At 45.6% G+C, this 15083-nt stretch overlaps 1 protein-coding gene across 3 annotated transcripts in view; it reads left to right on the top strand.

Moving 5' to 3' along the window:
• LOC117360795 (general transcription and DNA repair factor IIH helicase subunit XPB) overlaps positions 1-15083 on the top strand; it is a 262217-nt gene that overhangs the window by 99929 nt on the left and 147205 nt on the right. For all 3 annotated transcript variants that reach the window (XR_004539518.1, XM_033945177.1, XM_033945181.1), the window contains exon 11: positions 13302-13394. Coding sequence is in view for 2 of the 3 variants with exons in the window: in XM_033945177.1 (XP_033801068.1) it covers positions 13302-13394 (93 nt within the window). In the remaining variant the exon portion in view is untranslated. The remainder of the gene's footprint in view (positions 1-13301; positions 13395-15083) is intronic.

The following is a 15083-nucleotide window of genomic DNA, read 5'->3' as shown; positions in this document are numbered from 1 at the left end:
TTTTTGACTGAAACATGGATGGTTTCAGACACCGATACAATTATGAAAGAAATGTTACCCCAGGACTACAAAATAATACCTCTATCAAGGAACTGGAAGAAAGGAGGAGGTATAGCGATAATTCTAAAAGAATCCTTCAATTATAGCAAAATAGACTCCAAAACCACAAAAGACCTAGAAATATTAACTTGCAAGGTCACAAACACCCAACTGGAAGAGGCATTAATCGTGACACTCTTTTACATTCCCCCAAAAGAGTGGACCAGCACTAGAGAAGAGATCTTCGAATACTTCACCACCAACACCCTAAAAGGAACATACAACCTACTACTGGGAGACGCAAACGTTCACCTAGAGAGAGTGGAAAAACCAGATGTGATAGAAATTAACTCCTTCTTAAAAACTCTCGGTTTTAGGCGGTTTTAAAATCATTTGGAAGCATTGGATGTTGGCAGGGATACGTACTTTAGAGGATGTAATAACTAATGGTAAACTGCTTGACTTTTCACAATTGCAACATAAATTTGGTCTAAATAAATCACAATATTTTAGATGGTTGCAATTGAAGCAGGCCATTCAGGCGGGGTTCCCTGAATGGAAAAATCTTAACAATTATCATAGCCTAGAATTCTTATGCTTTCAGGTGGCTTCTACTGGTCACCAGGCCGCAATGTGGTATAAATTAATAGCTGGATTTGTAAATAAAAAACCAAAACATGGTCTTAGAGACATTTGGAGCATTGAGATTAAGCATCAAATTAATGCATCTCAATGGCCACGACTTTGGTCTTGGAGGATAAGATGTACAGTATCAGCATCTATGAGACAAACATGGTTTTTTCTTTTGCATAGAGCTTTTTGGACCCCTGTTCGTTTACAAAAATTAGATAGCTCTAAGTCTAATAAATGTTGGCACTGTCATCTTGAGGCTGGGACATTAGATCATCTTTTATTCTATTGTCCATATATATTATTATTTTGGAAATCAATTTGGCCTCAAATAAATAGGATGATGGACAATCCAGTAGCCTTGACTTATGATACTATTTTATTTGGTACAACAATGAGAGCAAAAAGTCAAATTTCGTCACATAATAATAAACTTTTATTCATATTAACTGGAGTAGCAATTCAACAAATAACATGTAACTGGAAAAATTCTGACAGATTAAGTTATAACTTTTGGTGGAATTCGGTATGCCATATATATATAAAATGGAGCGCACAATAGCAACACAGAAAGGTTATTTTGGTAAATTTCTGAAGATTTGGAGACCATTAGCAGATTTTTGTAATGATTAATAACATTTTCCCATAATAAGAGATTTGTTAAGTGGGGATGTGGGTGGGTATTATTTTATTTACCTTACAATATGTATGAATTAATTAATGCATTTTGAAGTATTAGGTTAGAGTTTCTGAAATAGGAAGGGAGGGCTTGGGGGGGGGGTTATTTTATTTATATTTGTCATACATATTAAATGATTTACATATTATCTAAAACATTATAAAAATATGAATATAAATATGATATGTTGTACTTAAAGTATTCATGAAGGAAAATCAAGTGTGCACAGCAGCCAGCCGGGCCCCCTTTCAGGCCACCAGTGGGAGACAGCGTATCCAGATTGTTCCCGAAGAGAGGCAGCGTGGGAGCCCTGCTCCGCCCCTCTCCCTGACCGAAAGGGAACATCTAAAAGAGCACAGCAGCCAGCCGGGCCCCCTTTCAGGCCACCAGCGGGAGACAGCGTATCCAGATTGTTCCCGAAGAGAGGCAGCGTGGGAGCCCTGCTCCGCCCCTCTCCCTGACCGAAAGGGAACATTTAAAAGAGCACAGCGCCAACGGCGCGCCGACGAAGGCGTGTGACAAAGGCGCATGCGCCTTAGTGCACGCCCTTGTGAAGCGCCTGCAGTGACGACAGTTGGATTCTGAAGCTAACAAAATAACAGGCTCCAATCAGCAGGAGCACACCAGCACTTTACGAGAGCGATGGAGGACCCAGGATCTCAGAGGTACTTTCTGGTATACTGCACAGAGTGCAATATGTACGACTACCTCCCCTTGGGAAGGCGGGAGTACATATGCAGTCGGTGTCAGGAACTGGAAAGCCTGAGGATGGAGGTCGGCAGATTGAGGGTCAGGGTCCAGGGACTGGAGGGACTGCGCACCACAGAGGAGACGAGCTGGTCAACCCAGAACACAGATGGAGCAGGCCCCATTGTGGACCAGGTGAGGAACCTCGAGAGATTCATCGAGGAGGCCTATAGGAAGGTGGAGGAACGGGACCAGCAGCTACACAGACGGATGTCGGCAGACGAGACCCAGGATCCACAAGGCGACACCGGGTAGGACCTAGCGGAGGAACCACGCAAGAGGAGGAGACCGCGACTCACCGGGACCCTGAGGGAGAGACACCGCACTACACCAAGGACACGGACCTGAGGCAGAGGAGGTTGCTGAGAAAAGGGAAGTCTGCTATTGTGGTGGGAGACTCGATCTTGAGAGAGGTAGACAGTCACGTAGCTGGAGGAAGGGAGGACCGGCTAGTGACTTGTCTCCCAGGGGCCAAGACACGAGACATCACTGATAGGATCGAGAGGATCCTGGACGGAGCAGAGACAGAGGAGACTGCGGTAATAATCCACGTCGGAACGAATGATGTGAGCCGGAGGAACTTCAGCATGGCCACACTGACTTACCAGTTCAGGGTCCTGGGACGAAAGCTGAAGCGGAGCACACGGAGGATAGCATTCTCGGAGATCCTGCCTATACCGAGAGCAGATGCAAAGAGGCAGGCAGACCTCCAGGCTGTGAATGCATGGTTGAGGAGATGGTGCCAGGAGGAGGGCTTCCACTTTGTGAGGAACTGGACGGCCTTCTGGGAAAGAGCAAGCTCTACCGGCGGGACGGCCTGCACCTGAGCACAGCGGGAACTAGACTACTGGCAGCCAATGTGAGGAAAGAGATCGAGAGGGCTTTAAACTGAGGAGAGGGGGAAAGCCGACAGCTGATCTGATGTTGACGCTTCGGCCAACAGTATCCAGAACAGATGCTGAACGGGCTGACTGCAGGGAGGAAGCAGAGGGACCGGAGGATCTTATGATCATACAGCGAGGGAAACATCAGGTAAAGGGAGCTTGCTGGGAGAAGACTAAGGGGCATGGAGACACAGGGGGACTGGGTGGCACGAGGGTGAAAGCTGAGGGCAATATAGAGGTACCACAAGGCGAGGGGGATCAAACAGAGGCTCAAGGGATGATAGCCCAGGAGGGGGCCGGTAGGGCTAGAAAACCCAGAGGAAAAGCGGGGAAGTGGGGTGGCGGGAATGTGGGAAAGCTGAAAGCTAAGAGGGTAAAGGCTGAGGGCAAAGCAGAAGCACAGGGAATGGGAGAACTGCCCGAAATCCAAGGGCAGGCGGCCCAGGTAAATGCAGAGGTGGAGGAAAACGACGGAACCTACGGGACCTGCGGTGCTTATACGCAAATGCAAGAAGCCTCATGGCCAAGATGGGTGAACTAGAAGTCGTGGCCAAGGGGGAGGACCTAGATATAATTGGAATTGCAGAAACCTGGTGGACAGAGGAAAATCAATGGGATGTGGCACTGCCGGGGTACAAGCTCTACAGGAGGGACAGGACCCACAAGAAGGGGGGAGGCATAGCACTATATATAAAGAACTCTATCCACTCGGTCGGGATGGATATGGCAACGAAGGCAGAGGGGCTGGAATCGCTATGGGTCAAATTGCCGGGAAACAAGGGTGCAGGCATAAAACTGGGGCTGTACTATCGCCCACCTGGTACGCCAGAAGGAGTCGGACACGACTTGGAAGTGGAACTGAGACAGGAATGCAGGACTGGAAGTGTAACAGTGATGGGGGACTTCAACTACCCGGGAATAGACTGGAGTACGGGTCACTCCAACTGCACTAGGGAAACAGGATTTGTAGAAGCTGTGAGGGACTGCTTCATGGAGCAACTAGTCAAAGAACCGACGCGAGGGGGTGCTACTCTTGACCTCATCCTAAACGGATTAAGGGGGCCTGCAAGAGGGGTAGAAGTGGGAGGACCACTAGGCAACAGTGATCACAACGCGATCAGATTCACATTAGAAAGGGGGACACCCATAGTAAGGAGGACCGCAACAACTGCGCTCAACTTCAAGAAAGGGAACTATGTTGCTATGAGGGAAATGGTGGGGAGGAAGCTCAGAAACATCTTTAGGATGGAGACTGTGGGAAGCGCCTGGACCCTATTCAGGGACACCCTGCAGGAAGCACAAAGAATGTACGTCCCCAGTTTCAGGAAAGGCTGCAAGAACAAGCGATCAAAGGACCCGGTTTGGATGTCAACTGAAGTAAAGAGGGCAATAAATGACAAAAAAGTATCCTTCCGGAGATGGAAAAAGGACCCAACGGAGGAAAATCACCAGGCGCACAGGAAATGCCAAAAGGAATGCCACCGAGAGGTTAGAAAAGCGAAAGGGGAATACGAAGAGGGGCTGGCCAGGGAGGCGAAAAAACTTCAAGGCATTCTTCAGTTACGTAAAGGGGAAGCGACCAGCGAGAGAGGAGGTGGGGCCGTTGGACGATGGAGATAGGAAGGGAGTGATTAAGGAGGATAAAGAGGTAGCTGAGAGGTTGAACATGTTCTTCTCGTCGGTTTTCACGAGCGAAGGCACATCTAATATACCGGACTCAGAGGAGCTCATGAGTGGGGAACAGGCCGAAAAATTGGAGCACATAGAGGTAAGTAAGGAGGATGTCCTCAAACAGATAGACAGGTTAAAATGCGGTAAATCACTGGGCCCGGACGGGATCCACCCAAGGGTTCTGAAGGAACTAAGACAAGAAATAGCGGGCACAATCCAGCATGTTTGCAACCTATCCTTGAAAACTGGTGAGGTACCAGAGGACTGGAAATTGGCGAATGTCACACCTATCTTCAAGAAGGAATCGAGGGGTGACCCCAGGAACTACAGGCTGGTGAGCCTGACTTCAATTATAGGGAAGATGGTGGAAGCTATGATCAAGGACGGCATTTGCGAGCACATCGAGAGGAATGGCCTACTGAGAACAAGCCAGCACGGATTCTGTAAGGGAAGGTCGTGCCTAACGAACCTTCTGTACTTCTTTGAGGGAATAAGCAGTCGGGTGGACAATGGGGAACCCATAGACATCATTTACCTCGATTTTCAAAAGGCTTTCGACAAGGTGCCACATGAAAGGCTGCTTAGGAAGCTGTGGAACCACGGGGTGGGAGGGGATGTGCACAGATGGATCAAGCACTGGTTGTCGGGTAGACTGCAGAGGGTCGGAGTGAAGGGCCAATATTCTGACTGGTGGGGAGTCACAAGCGGTGTGCCACAGGGATCGGTGCTGGGGCCGTTACTCTTCAACATATTTATCAATGACCTGGAAAAGGAGGCAAAGTGCGAGGTTATAAAATTTGCAGACGATACCAAACTGTGCGGCAGAGTTAGGTCCAGGGAGGAGTGTGAGGACCTGCAAAGGGACCTGGACAAGCTGGAAGACTGGGCAAACAAATGGCAAATGCGCTTTAACGTGGAAAAATGCAAGGTCATGCATATAGGGAAAAAGAACCCGTTGTTTAACTACAAATTGGGGGGGGCATTGTTGGGAGACAGCAGACTTGAGAGAGACTTGGGTGTGCTGGTGGATGCATCACTGAAGCTATCTGCAGAGTGCGCAGCAGCCTCGAAAAAAGCCAACAGGATGCTGGGCATCATAAAGAGGGGCATAACAACCAGGACGCGGGAAGTCATCATGCCATTGTATCGAGCGATGGTGTGTCCACATCTGGAATACTGCGTTCAGTATTGGTCGCCGCACCTCAAGAAGGACATGGCGGTACTTTAGAGAGTCCAAAGGCGAGCAACAAAACTGGTAAAAGGGCTGGAACACTGCCCATACACCGAGAGGTTGGATAGGCTGGGGCTCTTCTCTCTGGAAAAAAGGAGGCTCAGGGGAGATATGATAGATCATGAGGGGCATAGAGAGGGTGGATAGGGACAGATTCTTCAGACTGAAGGGGACAACAAGTACGATGGGGCATTCGGAGAAACTGAAGGGAGATAGGTTCAAAACAAATGCAAGGAAGTTTTTTTTCACCCAAAGGGTCGTGGACACTTGGAATGCGCTACCAGAGGAAGTGATCAGGCAGAGTACGGTACAGGGATTCAAACAGGGATTGGACGGATTTCTGAGGGATAAAGGGATCGTGGGATACTGAGGGAGGAGCTGGGATGTAACACAAGTATAGAAAGCTAACCAGGTAATAAGTATAGAAACCCAACCAGGTTGTGCATGTGCAAGACCGGAGGGTTAGGACTTCAGTGGGAAGATAGGACTTCAATGAGAAACCAAGATGGCAAGGGAGCCCCTTCTGGTGATTCAGACAGGTCGTGACTTGTTTGGGCCGCCGCGGGAGCGGACTGCCGGGCAGGATAGACCTATGGTCTGACCCGGCGGAGGCACTGCTTATGTTCTTATGTGTTTATAAGATTATATGTATTTTTTTGATACACTTGTTGTAATATGAAAAAATGAATAAAGAAATTTAAAAAAAAACAAACCCCTTTCGGTTTCATAATGCCAAAACCAGAGAAAACGCATGAAAAAGGCCACCAACTAGACATAGTTACCTTTTCACAAAAAGAAATCCCATACCTCAAAATCCATCTTAGTACCAGGGCCTGGAAAAAATGCATCTAGTCAGATCACTACATATGTAATTTTGATATACATTGGCATAAAAAATCACCCCAACAAAAACACAAAAGAAAAAACCCAAAAGCAACCACAATCACCAGAAGAGGAACCATAAATCAAATAGAATTCTGGGCCCATTACGAACTTAAACCCAAAACTGAGGAAATACAGGACTTCCCAACTAGATGGGCAAAGTTCAGCAAAGAAGTGTTAGATCAAATAGCACCTCTCCAAACATACAAAAAGAAAGAAAGGATAATAAACGAATGGTTCAACTCTGAACTACTAACTCTACAACAGGAACTAAGAAAACTAGAAAGAATCTGGCAAAAAACAAACAAGATGAAGACAAAACAAACTGGAAACAAAAAATGAAAAACTACAAAAACCTAATCAGAGAAAAACGAACAAAACACTACGCACAAGAAATAGGGACACCCAAAACAAATAGCAAAGAACTGTTCAAATTGGTAAACAGACTTAAAGACACTACCCAAATCCTAATACGAAAAAACGAATGTATGCTCCCGGCAGAAACCCTTGCCACTTTCTTCAACAACAAAATCTTAGACATAAGAGTGACCATACCTCCACCCTCACCCAACTTTGAATTCCAACTCGGACTGCATGAAAAAGAACCCAGAGTAGACCTGCTTTGGAATCACTTTGAACCTCCAAACTGGCACCAATTTCTAACCCTGTACAACAAATATATTAAATCAAACTGCCTACTGGACATATGTCCTTCCAAGACCATGAAAACTGCCACATTAGATTTTAAAAGTGATCTATTTAACTGGGTAACAATCACTCTCACGGAAATGGGACATATACTAATCACACCGAAGAGGGAGTGGAAAATATGAAAAAGGATCTGCAAAAGTTAGAGGAATGGTCTAATGCCTGGCAACTAAAATTCAATGCAAAGAAATGCAGAGTAATGCATTTGGGGATTAATAATAGGAAGGAACCGTATATGCTGGGAGGAGAGAAGCTGATATGCACGGACGGGGAGAGGGACCTCGGGGTGATAGTGTCCGAAGATCTAAAGGTGAAAAAACAGTGTGACAAGGCAGTGGCTGCTGCCAGAAGGATTCTGGGCTGTATAAAGAGAGGCGTAGTCAGTAGAAGAAAGAAGGTGTTGATGCCCCTGTACAGGTCATTGGTGAGGCCCCACTTGGAGTATTGTGTTCAGTTTTGGAGACCGTATCTGGCGAAAGACGTAAGAAGACTTGAGGCGGTCCAGAGGAGGGCGACGAAAATGATAGGAGGCTTGCACCAGAAGACATATGAGGAGAGACTGGAAGCCCTGAATATGTATACCCTAGAGGAAAGGAGAGACAGGGGAGATATGATTCAGACGTTCAAATACTTAAAGGGTATTAACGTAGAACAAAATCTTTTCCAGAGAAAGGAAAATGGTAAAACCAGAGGACATAATTTGAGGTTGAGGGGTGGTAGATTCAGGGGCAATGTTAGGAAATTCTACTTTACGGAGAGGGTGGTGGATGCCTGGAATGCGCTCCCGGGAGAGGTGGTGGAGAGTAAAACTGTGACTGAGTTCAAAGAAGCGTGGGATGAACACAGAAGATTTAGAATCAGAAAATAATATTAAAGATTGAACTAGGCCAGTTACTGGGCAGACTTGTACGGTCTGTGTCTGTGTATGGCCGTTTGGAGGAGGATGGGCAGGGGAGGGCTTCAATGGCTGGGAGGGTGTAGATGGGCTGGAGTAAGTCTTAACAGAGATTTCGGCAGTTGGAACCCAAGCACAGTACCGGGTAAAGCTTTGGATTCTCGCCCAGAAATAGCTAAGAAGGAAAAAAAAAAAAAAAAAAAAATTTTTAAATTGAATCAGGTTGGGCAGACTGGATGGACCATTCGGGTCTTTATCTGCCGTCATCTACTATGTTACTATGTTACTATGTTACTATGTTACTATGTCACACCCATCCCTAAAGACCAAAAAACCTCATTAGCCCTAAAAACCAACTACAGACCCATAGCGAGCATCCCCTTATTTACCAAGCTTCTTGAAGGATTGGTCAACATGGAACTAATGAACTATCTAGACAAATTTAGCATACTAAATGAACACCAATCAGGATTCAGAAAAGGTTTCAGCACTCAGACAGTCCTAGCTTCAATCCTAAATAACCTATACGGCTTATTCAGCAAAGGAACAAGTGCTCTGATTTTGCAACTGGACTTCAGCAGTGCTTTTGATCTTGTTGATCACAAAATAATGCTACACTGCCTAGATGCAATAGGACTTACCGGAAGAGTAAGAAACTGGATACAGGGTTTCCTAACAAAGAGATCTTACCGTGTGGTTAGTGATGGGACATACTCGAAATCTTGGAGGAACCCCTCGGGAGTACCACAGGGATCACCACTATCACCAACACTATTCAACATTTACATCTCATCCCTAGGACACTTTCTACAAAAGCTAAACTTAAACCACTACATATACGCAGATGACATTTCCATTTTAATCCCACTGAACAGCATAACAAACGAGACCTCAGAATACATTTCTCATATTATGACCGAAATAGAACACTGGACAATCAATTTCAAGCTGAAACTAAACACAGAAAAAACTAAAGTCTTCCTTGCAAGCCCAACGGATAAAATTACAAAAACAACATTACATATAAAAGATCATGACTACCCGATTACCAAAACAATAAAAACAATATTAGGAGTCACATTAGACACACATTTGACAATAGTTGAACACACAAACTCAGTGGTAAAAAAGTGTTTCCTGACATTATGGAAATTAAAGACCATCAAAAAATATTTCGACCCATTATCATTTAGACTACTAGTGCAATCACTAGTACTTTCTACACTGGATTACTGCAACATCATTTATTTGGGTATACCCAAAAAAAAACCAGTGAGTAAACTTAGATTAGTTCAGAACACAGCAGTCCACCTGATATTTGGATTAAAAAAAAGTGACCATGTCAGCCCCTACTACAGACTACGGCACTGGCTGCCAGTCGAAGCACGAATAATATTCAAGTTCGCTTGCATATGCTTCAAACTACTATGGGGACTAGCCCCCACATACTTATTATCACACTTCGTACTATACAGTCCCACGAGGCAAACCAGAAATTGCAATCTATTCACATATCCAAGCATTACCGGCTGTAAATACAAAACCTTCCTGGATTTAGAACTTTTATGTACCAAGCAAACAAACAACAACATTGGCTGGACAACTACATAAATGGAGCTAGACTGACCTACGTCGCCTTTAGAAAAACCATAAAAACTGCCTTATTCGACAAATATATCACCTAAACTTCAGCTACACCAATCACTATTTCCTTTTCTTTTTCCTAATTTGTCCCCCTGAAAAAATTCTAAACAAACTGTACTATGTATTTCACCACTTTATCTAAAAGGACCCCTGAATTTCTAAACAAACTGTATATTGTAATTGCTGCTTTTCCATGATTCTGTATACTGCAATTTCATTAATTATCTGCATATTGTAACTCGCTGATTGTCCAGCTCTCTTCAGTTGTAAACCTCCTAGAAGTTGCACGATTGTGGTGGTATAGAAGAATAAAGTTATTATTATTATATGTGAGAATATGCTGCCTGCTTGTCCTAGGATAAAGCACAGTTACTAACTGTAACAGATGTTATCAGGAGACAGGAGGCAGATACTCTCACATCCCTCCCACCTCCCCTGGTTGGCTTAACTTGCTTACGGAACTGAGAAACTGTAAGCCGACGTTGAACAGGAAGGCATGCGTGTGGGCAGTCTCGAGGCTTCGCAAAGCTTAAAGTGACAGTGCACTTTTCACTGTCTGTACCAGGCTCTGTGGATGATGTCACCCACATGTGAGAATATCTGCCTGCTGTCTCCAGATAACACTGGTTACGGTAAGTAACTGTGCTTTATGAACAGGCTATCTTAAAGTTATATCTTTTTGGGTTTCTGAAACTCTTAAAGTTAATTTGTTGATTGATTCTACTAGGTCGAATTTTCCACGGTTTGGCTGTTTGATAAGCCCAGGTTGAATTGAAAATCCTGGTGTATGTTATATTTTTAATATCAGGAAAATGAAAGGTATGATTTTGCCTTAAATTCAACCCTGTCCTGGAGGACCACCAGGCCAGTCGGGTTTTCAGGATAGCCCTAATGAATATGCGTGGGACAGATTTGCATGCCTGTTACTTCCATTATATGCAGTTCTCTCTCATGCATATTCATTAGGGCTATCCTGAAAACCTGACTGGCCTGGTGGTCCTTCAGGACAGGGTTAGGAACCACTAATCTAGAGTGTCCCAAAGTGAGTTTTGAACAATATACAGAAGAATTTATAATGGATCCTAGCTTCCACTTGTAGCCAGTGCAGCTCTAGTAGATAAGGTGTGATCCTATCACTCTTTTTCAGATTGAAAACTAGTCGTATAGCTGTATTTTGAAGGATTTGAAGTTGTGTGTTTGTTATTGATTTAGGACAGTCTTAAAATATAACATTGCAATAGTCCAATAAGGACAGTGGTCTCAAACTCGTAGCCTGCCAGGTACTATTTTGAGACCCTCGGTATGTTACCATTGTTCTGAAACGTTGCCCACCTCGCTGCTGTAACCTCACGCAAGCGCTTTCCTTTGTCTGTACACGATTGTGAGGTGGAGTGGAGAGGACAATCACGTACAGACGCATAAATTCATATTATCTTAATTGATAGACCTTTTTTCAATTCTCTGTCAAATTCATACAATTGCTTACTTTAGGTTTGATATGATCTAGGGAACAAGAGAAGGGGGATAAGAGTTGTGATATCGTCTACATATATAAAAGAAATAATTTTAGTTTTTTTTCCATTATATAATCTAATAAGTGCAGAATAATATTGAAAAGGGTATGAGAAAGTGGAGTTGCTATTCTTTGGCTATCTTAGAAGACATTTTTACTTTTTAGGATCGGTTTTAAAAATGTTTAAAACAACTTAAAATGTTCCCTGATATACTAATTTGAGCGCAGGAGATCCTTTGGCCCTGATTCTCAAAAAGTGCGTCCCGATTTTAGGCAGCTGTAGGCGTCTTACAGCTGTCTAATCAGCCAATCGGGATGCACGTTTAAAAAAAAAAAAATGCTCCCCAGGCAGGCCTGAAGGCACCTCCGGGAGCCTAGGGAGACCCGCAAGACGCCTAAGCTCGCCTAAGGGCCTTAGGCGAACCTAGGTGGCCCTACGCGTCTCCCTAGTAGAGGAAGAAACCTTAAAAATGTAGGCCAGCAAAATGCTGGTCTACATTGTAAGTAGACGCAGCTGCTATACTTATCGCGGCAAGGGATCTCTCTGCCGCTATAAGTATAGCGGGCCGCGGCCTGTCCGATCGGATGCCCCCCCCCCCACGACATTACCGATCTCCCTCCCACCCCGACACTATCGATGCTGGCAGGAGAGTGCCCAATCCCTCCTGCCCGAAGACAGCGCACCCCCCTCCTGCCCGAAGACGGCGCACCCCCCCCTCCTGCCCGAAGACTGCACACCACCCCCCGGCGCTAACAACCCCCAAACTAACCTGTTCTTCGGGCCAGACGGTTCTTTCCCGTCTAGCCGGTAAGCCCGCCTCGTCGAAATGAGGCGGGCTCGCCCCTTCCTGGCCCATCCCGCCGAAGCCTAAAGCCTGATTGGCCCAGGCTCTAGAAGCCTGGACCAATCAGGCCTTAGGCATAGCGGGTCCGCCCATCCCCACTTGGCCAATCAGACCTTAGACTTAGTGGGGATGGGCGGACCCGCTATGCCTAAGGCCTGATTGGTCCAGGCTTCTAGAGCCTGGGCCAATCAGGCCTTAGGCTTCGGCGGGATGGGCCGGGAAGGGGCGAGCCCGCCTCATTTCGACGAGGCGGGCTTACCGGCTAGACGGGAAAGAACCATCTGGCCCGAAGAACAGGTTAGTTTGGGGGTTGTTAGCGCCGGGGGGTGGTGTGCAGTCTTCGGGCAGGAGGGGGGGGATGTGCCGTCTTCGGGCAGGAGGGGGAGGTGCCGTCTTCGGGCAGGAGGGATTGGACACTCTCCTGCCAGCATCAGTAGTGTCGGGGTGGGAGGGAGATCGGTAATGTCGGGGGGAGGGGGGTGGTTGGTAGTGTCGGGGGGGGGGGGCGGTCGGTCGGTATTGTCGGGGGGGCATCCGATCGGACAGGCCGCGGCCCGCTATACTTATAGCGGCAGAGAGATCCCTTGCCGCGATAAGTGTAGCGGGCCGTGTCTAATCTAACCCGATTCTCTAACCCGCGTCTGTAACATGGACGCCGGTTACAGAAACGGGGTTTAGTTTAGGCCGATTCTGAATAGGACGCCTCTCCCGGGCGTCCTATACAGAATCAGGGCCTATCGCCTTCAATATAGGCGGCCTGCCTGGGGAGCATTTTTTTTTTTAAAAACGTGCATCCCGATTGGCTGATTAGACAGCTGTAGGACGCCTACAGCTGCCTAAAATCGGGACGCACTTTTAGAGAATCTGGGCCTTTGTGTTTATTTCTAATATGATTAAATCTAATGATGCTTCTGTTTTTTCTCCCCTCCCCAGATTATGATATTCCTGTCTTTGAAAAGTTTGGAAAAGGAGGGACTTATCCACGAAGATATCATATTTCATATCATCATCAAGATTACAGTGATGGTAAATCCGAGAAACTTTTACTTGCAATGTGCATGTAGAGCAATGAGTAAGATCCATGTTGCAACTTAGTCAAACAGTCCTGCAACAAGCGCTGGTAGTTAGCTCTCATACCTGAGGCAGAATCATTTAGTCCATGAGATTCCTATTGTGCCATATCCAGGCAGAGACCTGTGGGGGAGAGGGGGGGGGGGCTTCGTCTATCCAAACCTGTAGGATGCCTTTCTTGGCCAATAGGAGGGCAGTGCAGATAAATTTGCATTGATATGGTAGCAACTCGCGACCTTAGGATTACTGGGTTCTAAGTGACAATTTTCAGTATTTTTAACTCCGATGACTTCTGGGTTCTATCTTACATGTAGATGTTACAACACTCACGAGGCTTTATTGCAACTTAATCGTTCCTTCATCTCATAAGAAATTACATGGTTCTATGTACAGAAATTAGTCTATGCATGGGATTACAAGGTTCTAACTGCGAGACTTTTGGTACAGTTAGAACCATATGGAAACACAAAATTCACTTCCAAAACACATATATAATTGGTAAACTGTTAATACCACGCCTCAGAGACCGAGTATTAAAGCAAAATTTGCAATATACTTGAATCGGTTCTAATCTCAATCATTGGCATGTGGTAATTTTGAGTATAATCATACTTTCCATTTTTAACCAATCTTAATACAGTGGTGCCTCGCATAACGGACGCCTCGCACAGCGAACGCTGCGCATAACGAACTTTTTGTCTTGCTCCCTATAACGAACTTCGTTTCACACAACGAAGTCGCCCGAGGGGCCCGGGGGGGGGGGCGGAACTACTCTCGCCGCTTCCTAATGTGAGCCGGGAACAGCAGCACCCTCCTGTCTGAATGCAGTGTTCCATCATCTCCCTCCACCTTACCTTAGATGCCGAGTTTTCCGGCTTTCTTTTTCGGCCAGCCACACACTTTCAAAGAGCAGCACATGCGCGCATGCTCTGTTGTTCAATCTTCTCCTCTGACGCAACCGGAAACCGGAAGTTGCAGGAGAGAGAACATTGATCAACTTCAGCAGCTGCGCGTGCACAGCTTTTTGAAAGCGTGCGGCTGGGTGAAAAAGAAAGCTGGCAAACTCTGCATATAAGGTGAGGTGGAGGGAGGGAAATGTAGGGCTGCAGAACGAATTATTTTGTTTTACATGTATTCTTATGGGAAAACAGGGCTGCAGAACGAATTATTTTGTTTTACATGTATTCTTATGGGAAAACGCGTTTCACACAACGAACGTTTCACATAACAAACTTGCTCCTGGAACGGATTAAGTTCGTTGTGTGAGGCACCACTGTATAAGCACTGTTAGTCTTATCAAAATTGTTTTTTTTAAATCAGATGTATAACATCTTTTTAACACCAAATACTTATGAGAAAATTGATGGATAGTGCAAATGTTAAAAGAAAAGCACTTATCTCAAAGTTCACACTGTGTAAGTCCCAACGGGGCCACCGTTTCACCTAAGGTGGCTTCTTCAGGGGAACGGTAAATACAGTGTCTATAATAGATAGCAAAGAGACATAAATTTCAACTACAGAGTATTTGGGTACAAATAAGCATTTAAACTTTCAAATAGATATATTGAATAAGTAAGCAAACTTACGGAACCGGCGTGAAGCTCAACATATGTTTCTCAAAAGATGGCGTCGGTAAAAACCGAC

The sequence above is a fragment of the Geotrypetes seraphini genome, chromosome 5 (assembly GCF_902459505.1).
Source record: "Geotrypetes seraphini chromosome 5, aGeoSer1.1, whole genome shotgun sequence".
NCBI lineage: Eukaryota > Metazoa > Chordata > Amphibia > Gymnophiona > Dermophiidae > Geotrypetes > Geotrypetes seraphini.
Note: the sequence above shows the minus strand (reverse complement) of the source record. Positions and strands in the feature narration are given on the sequence as shown.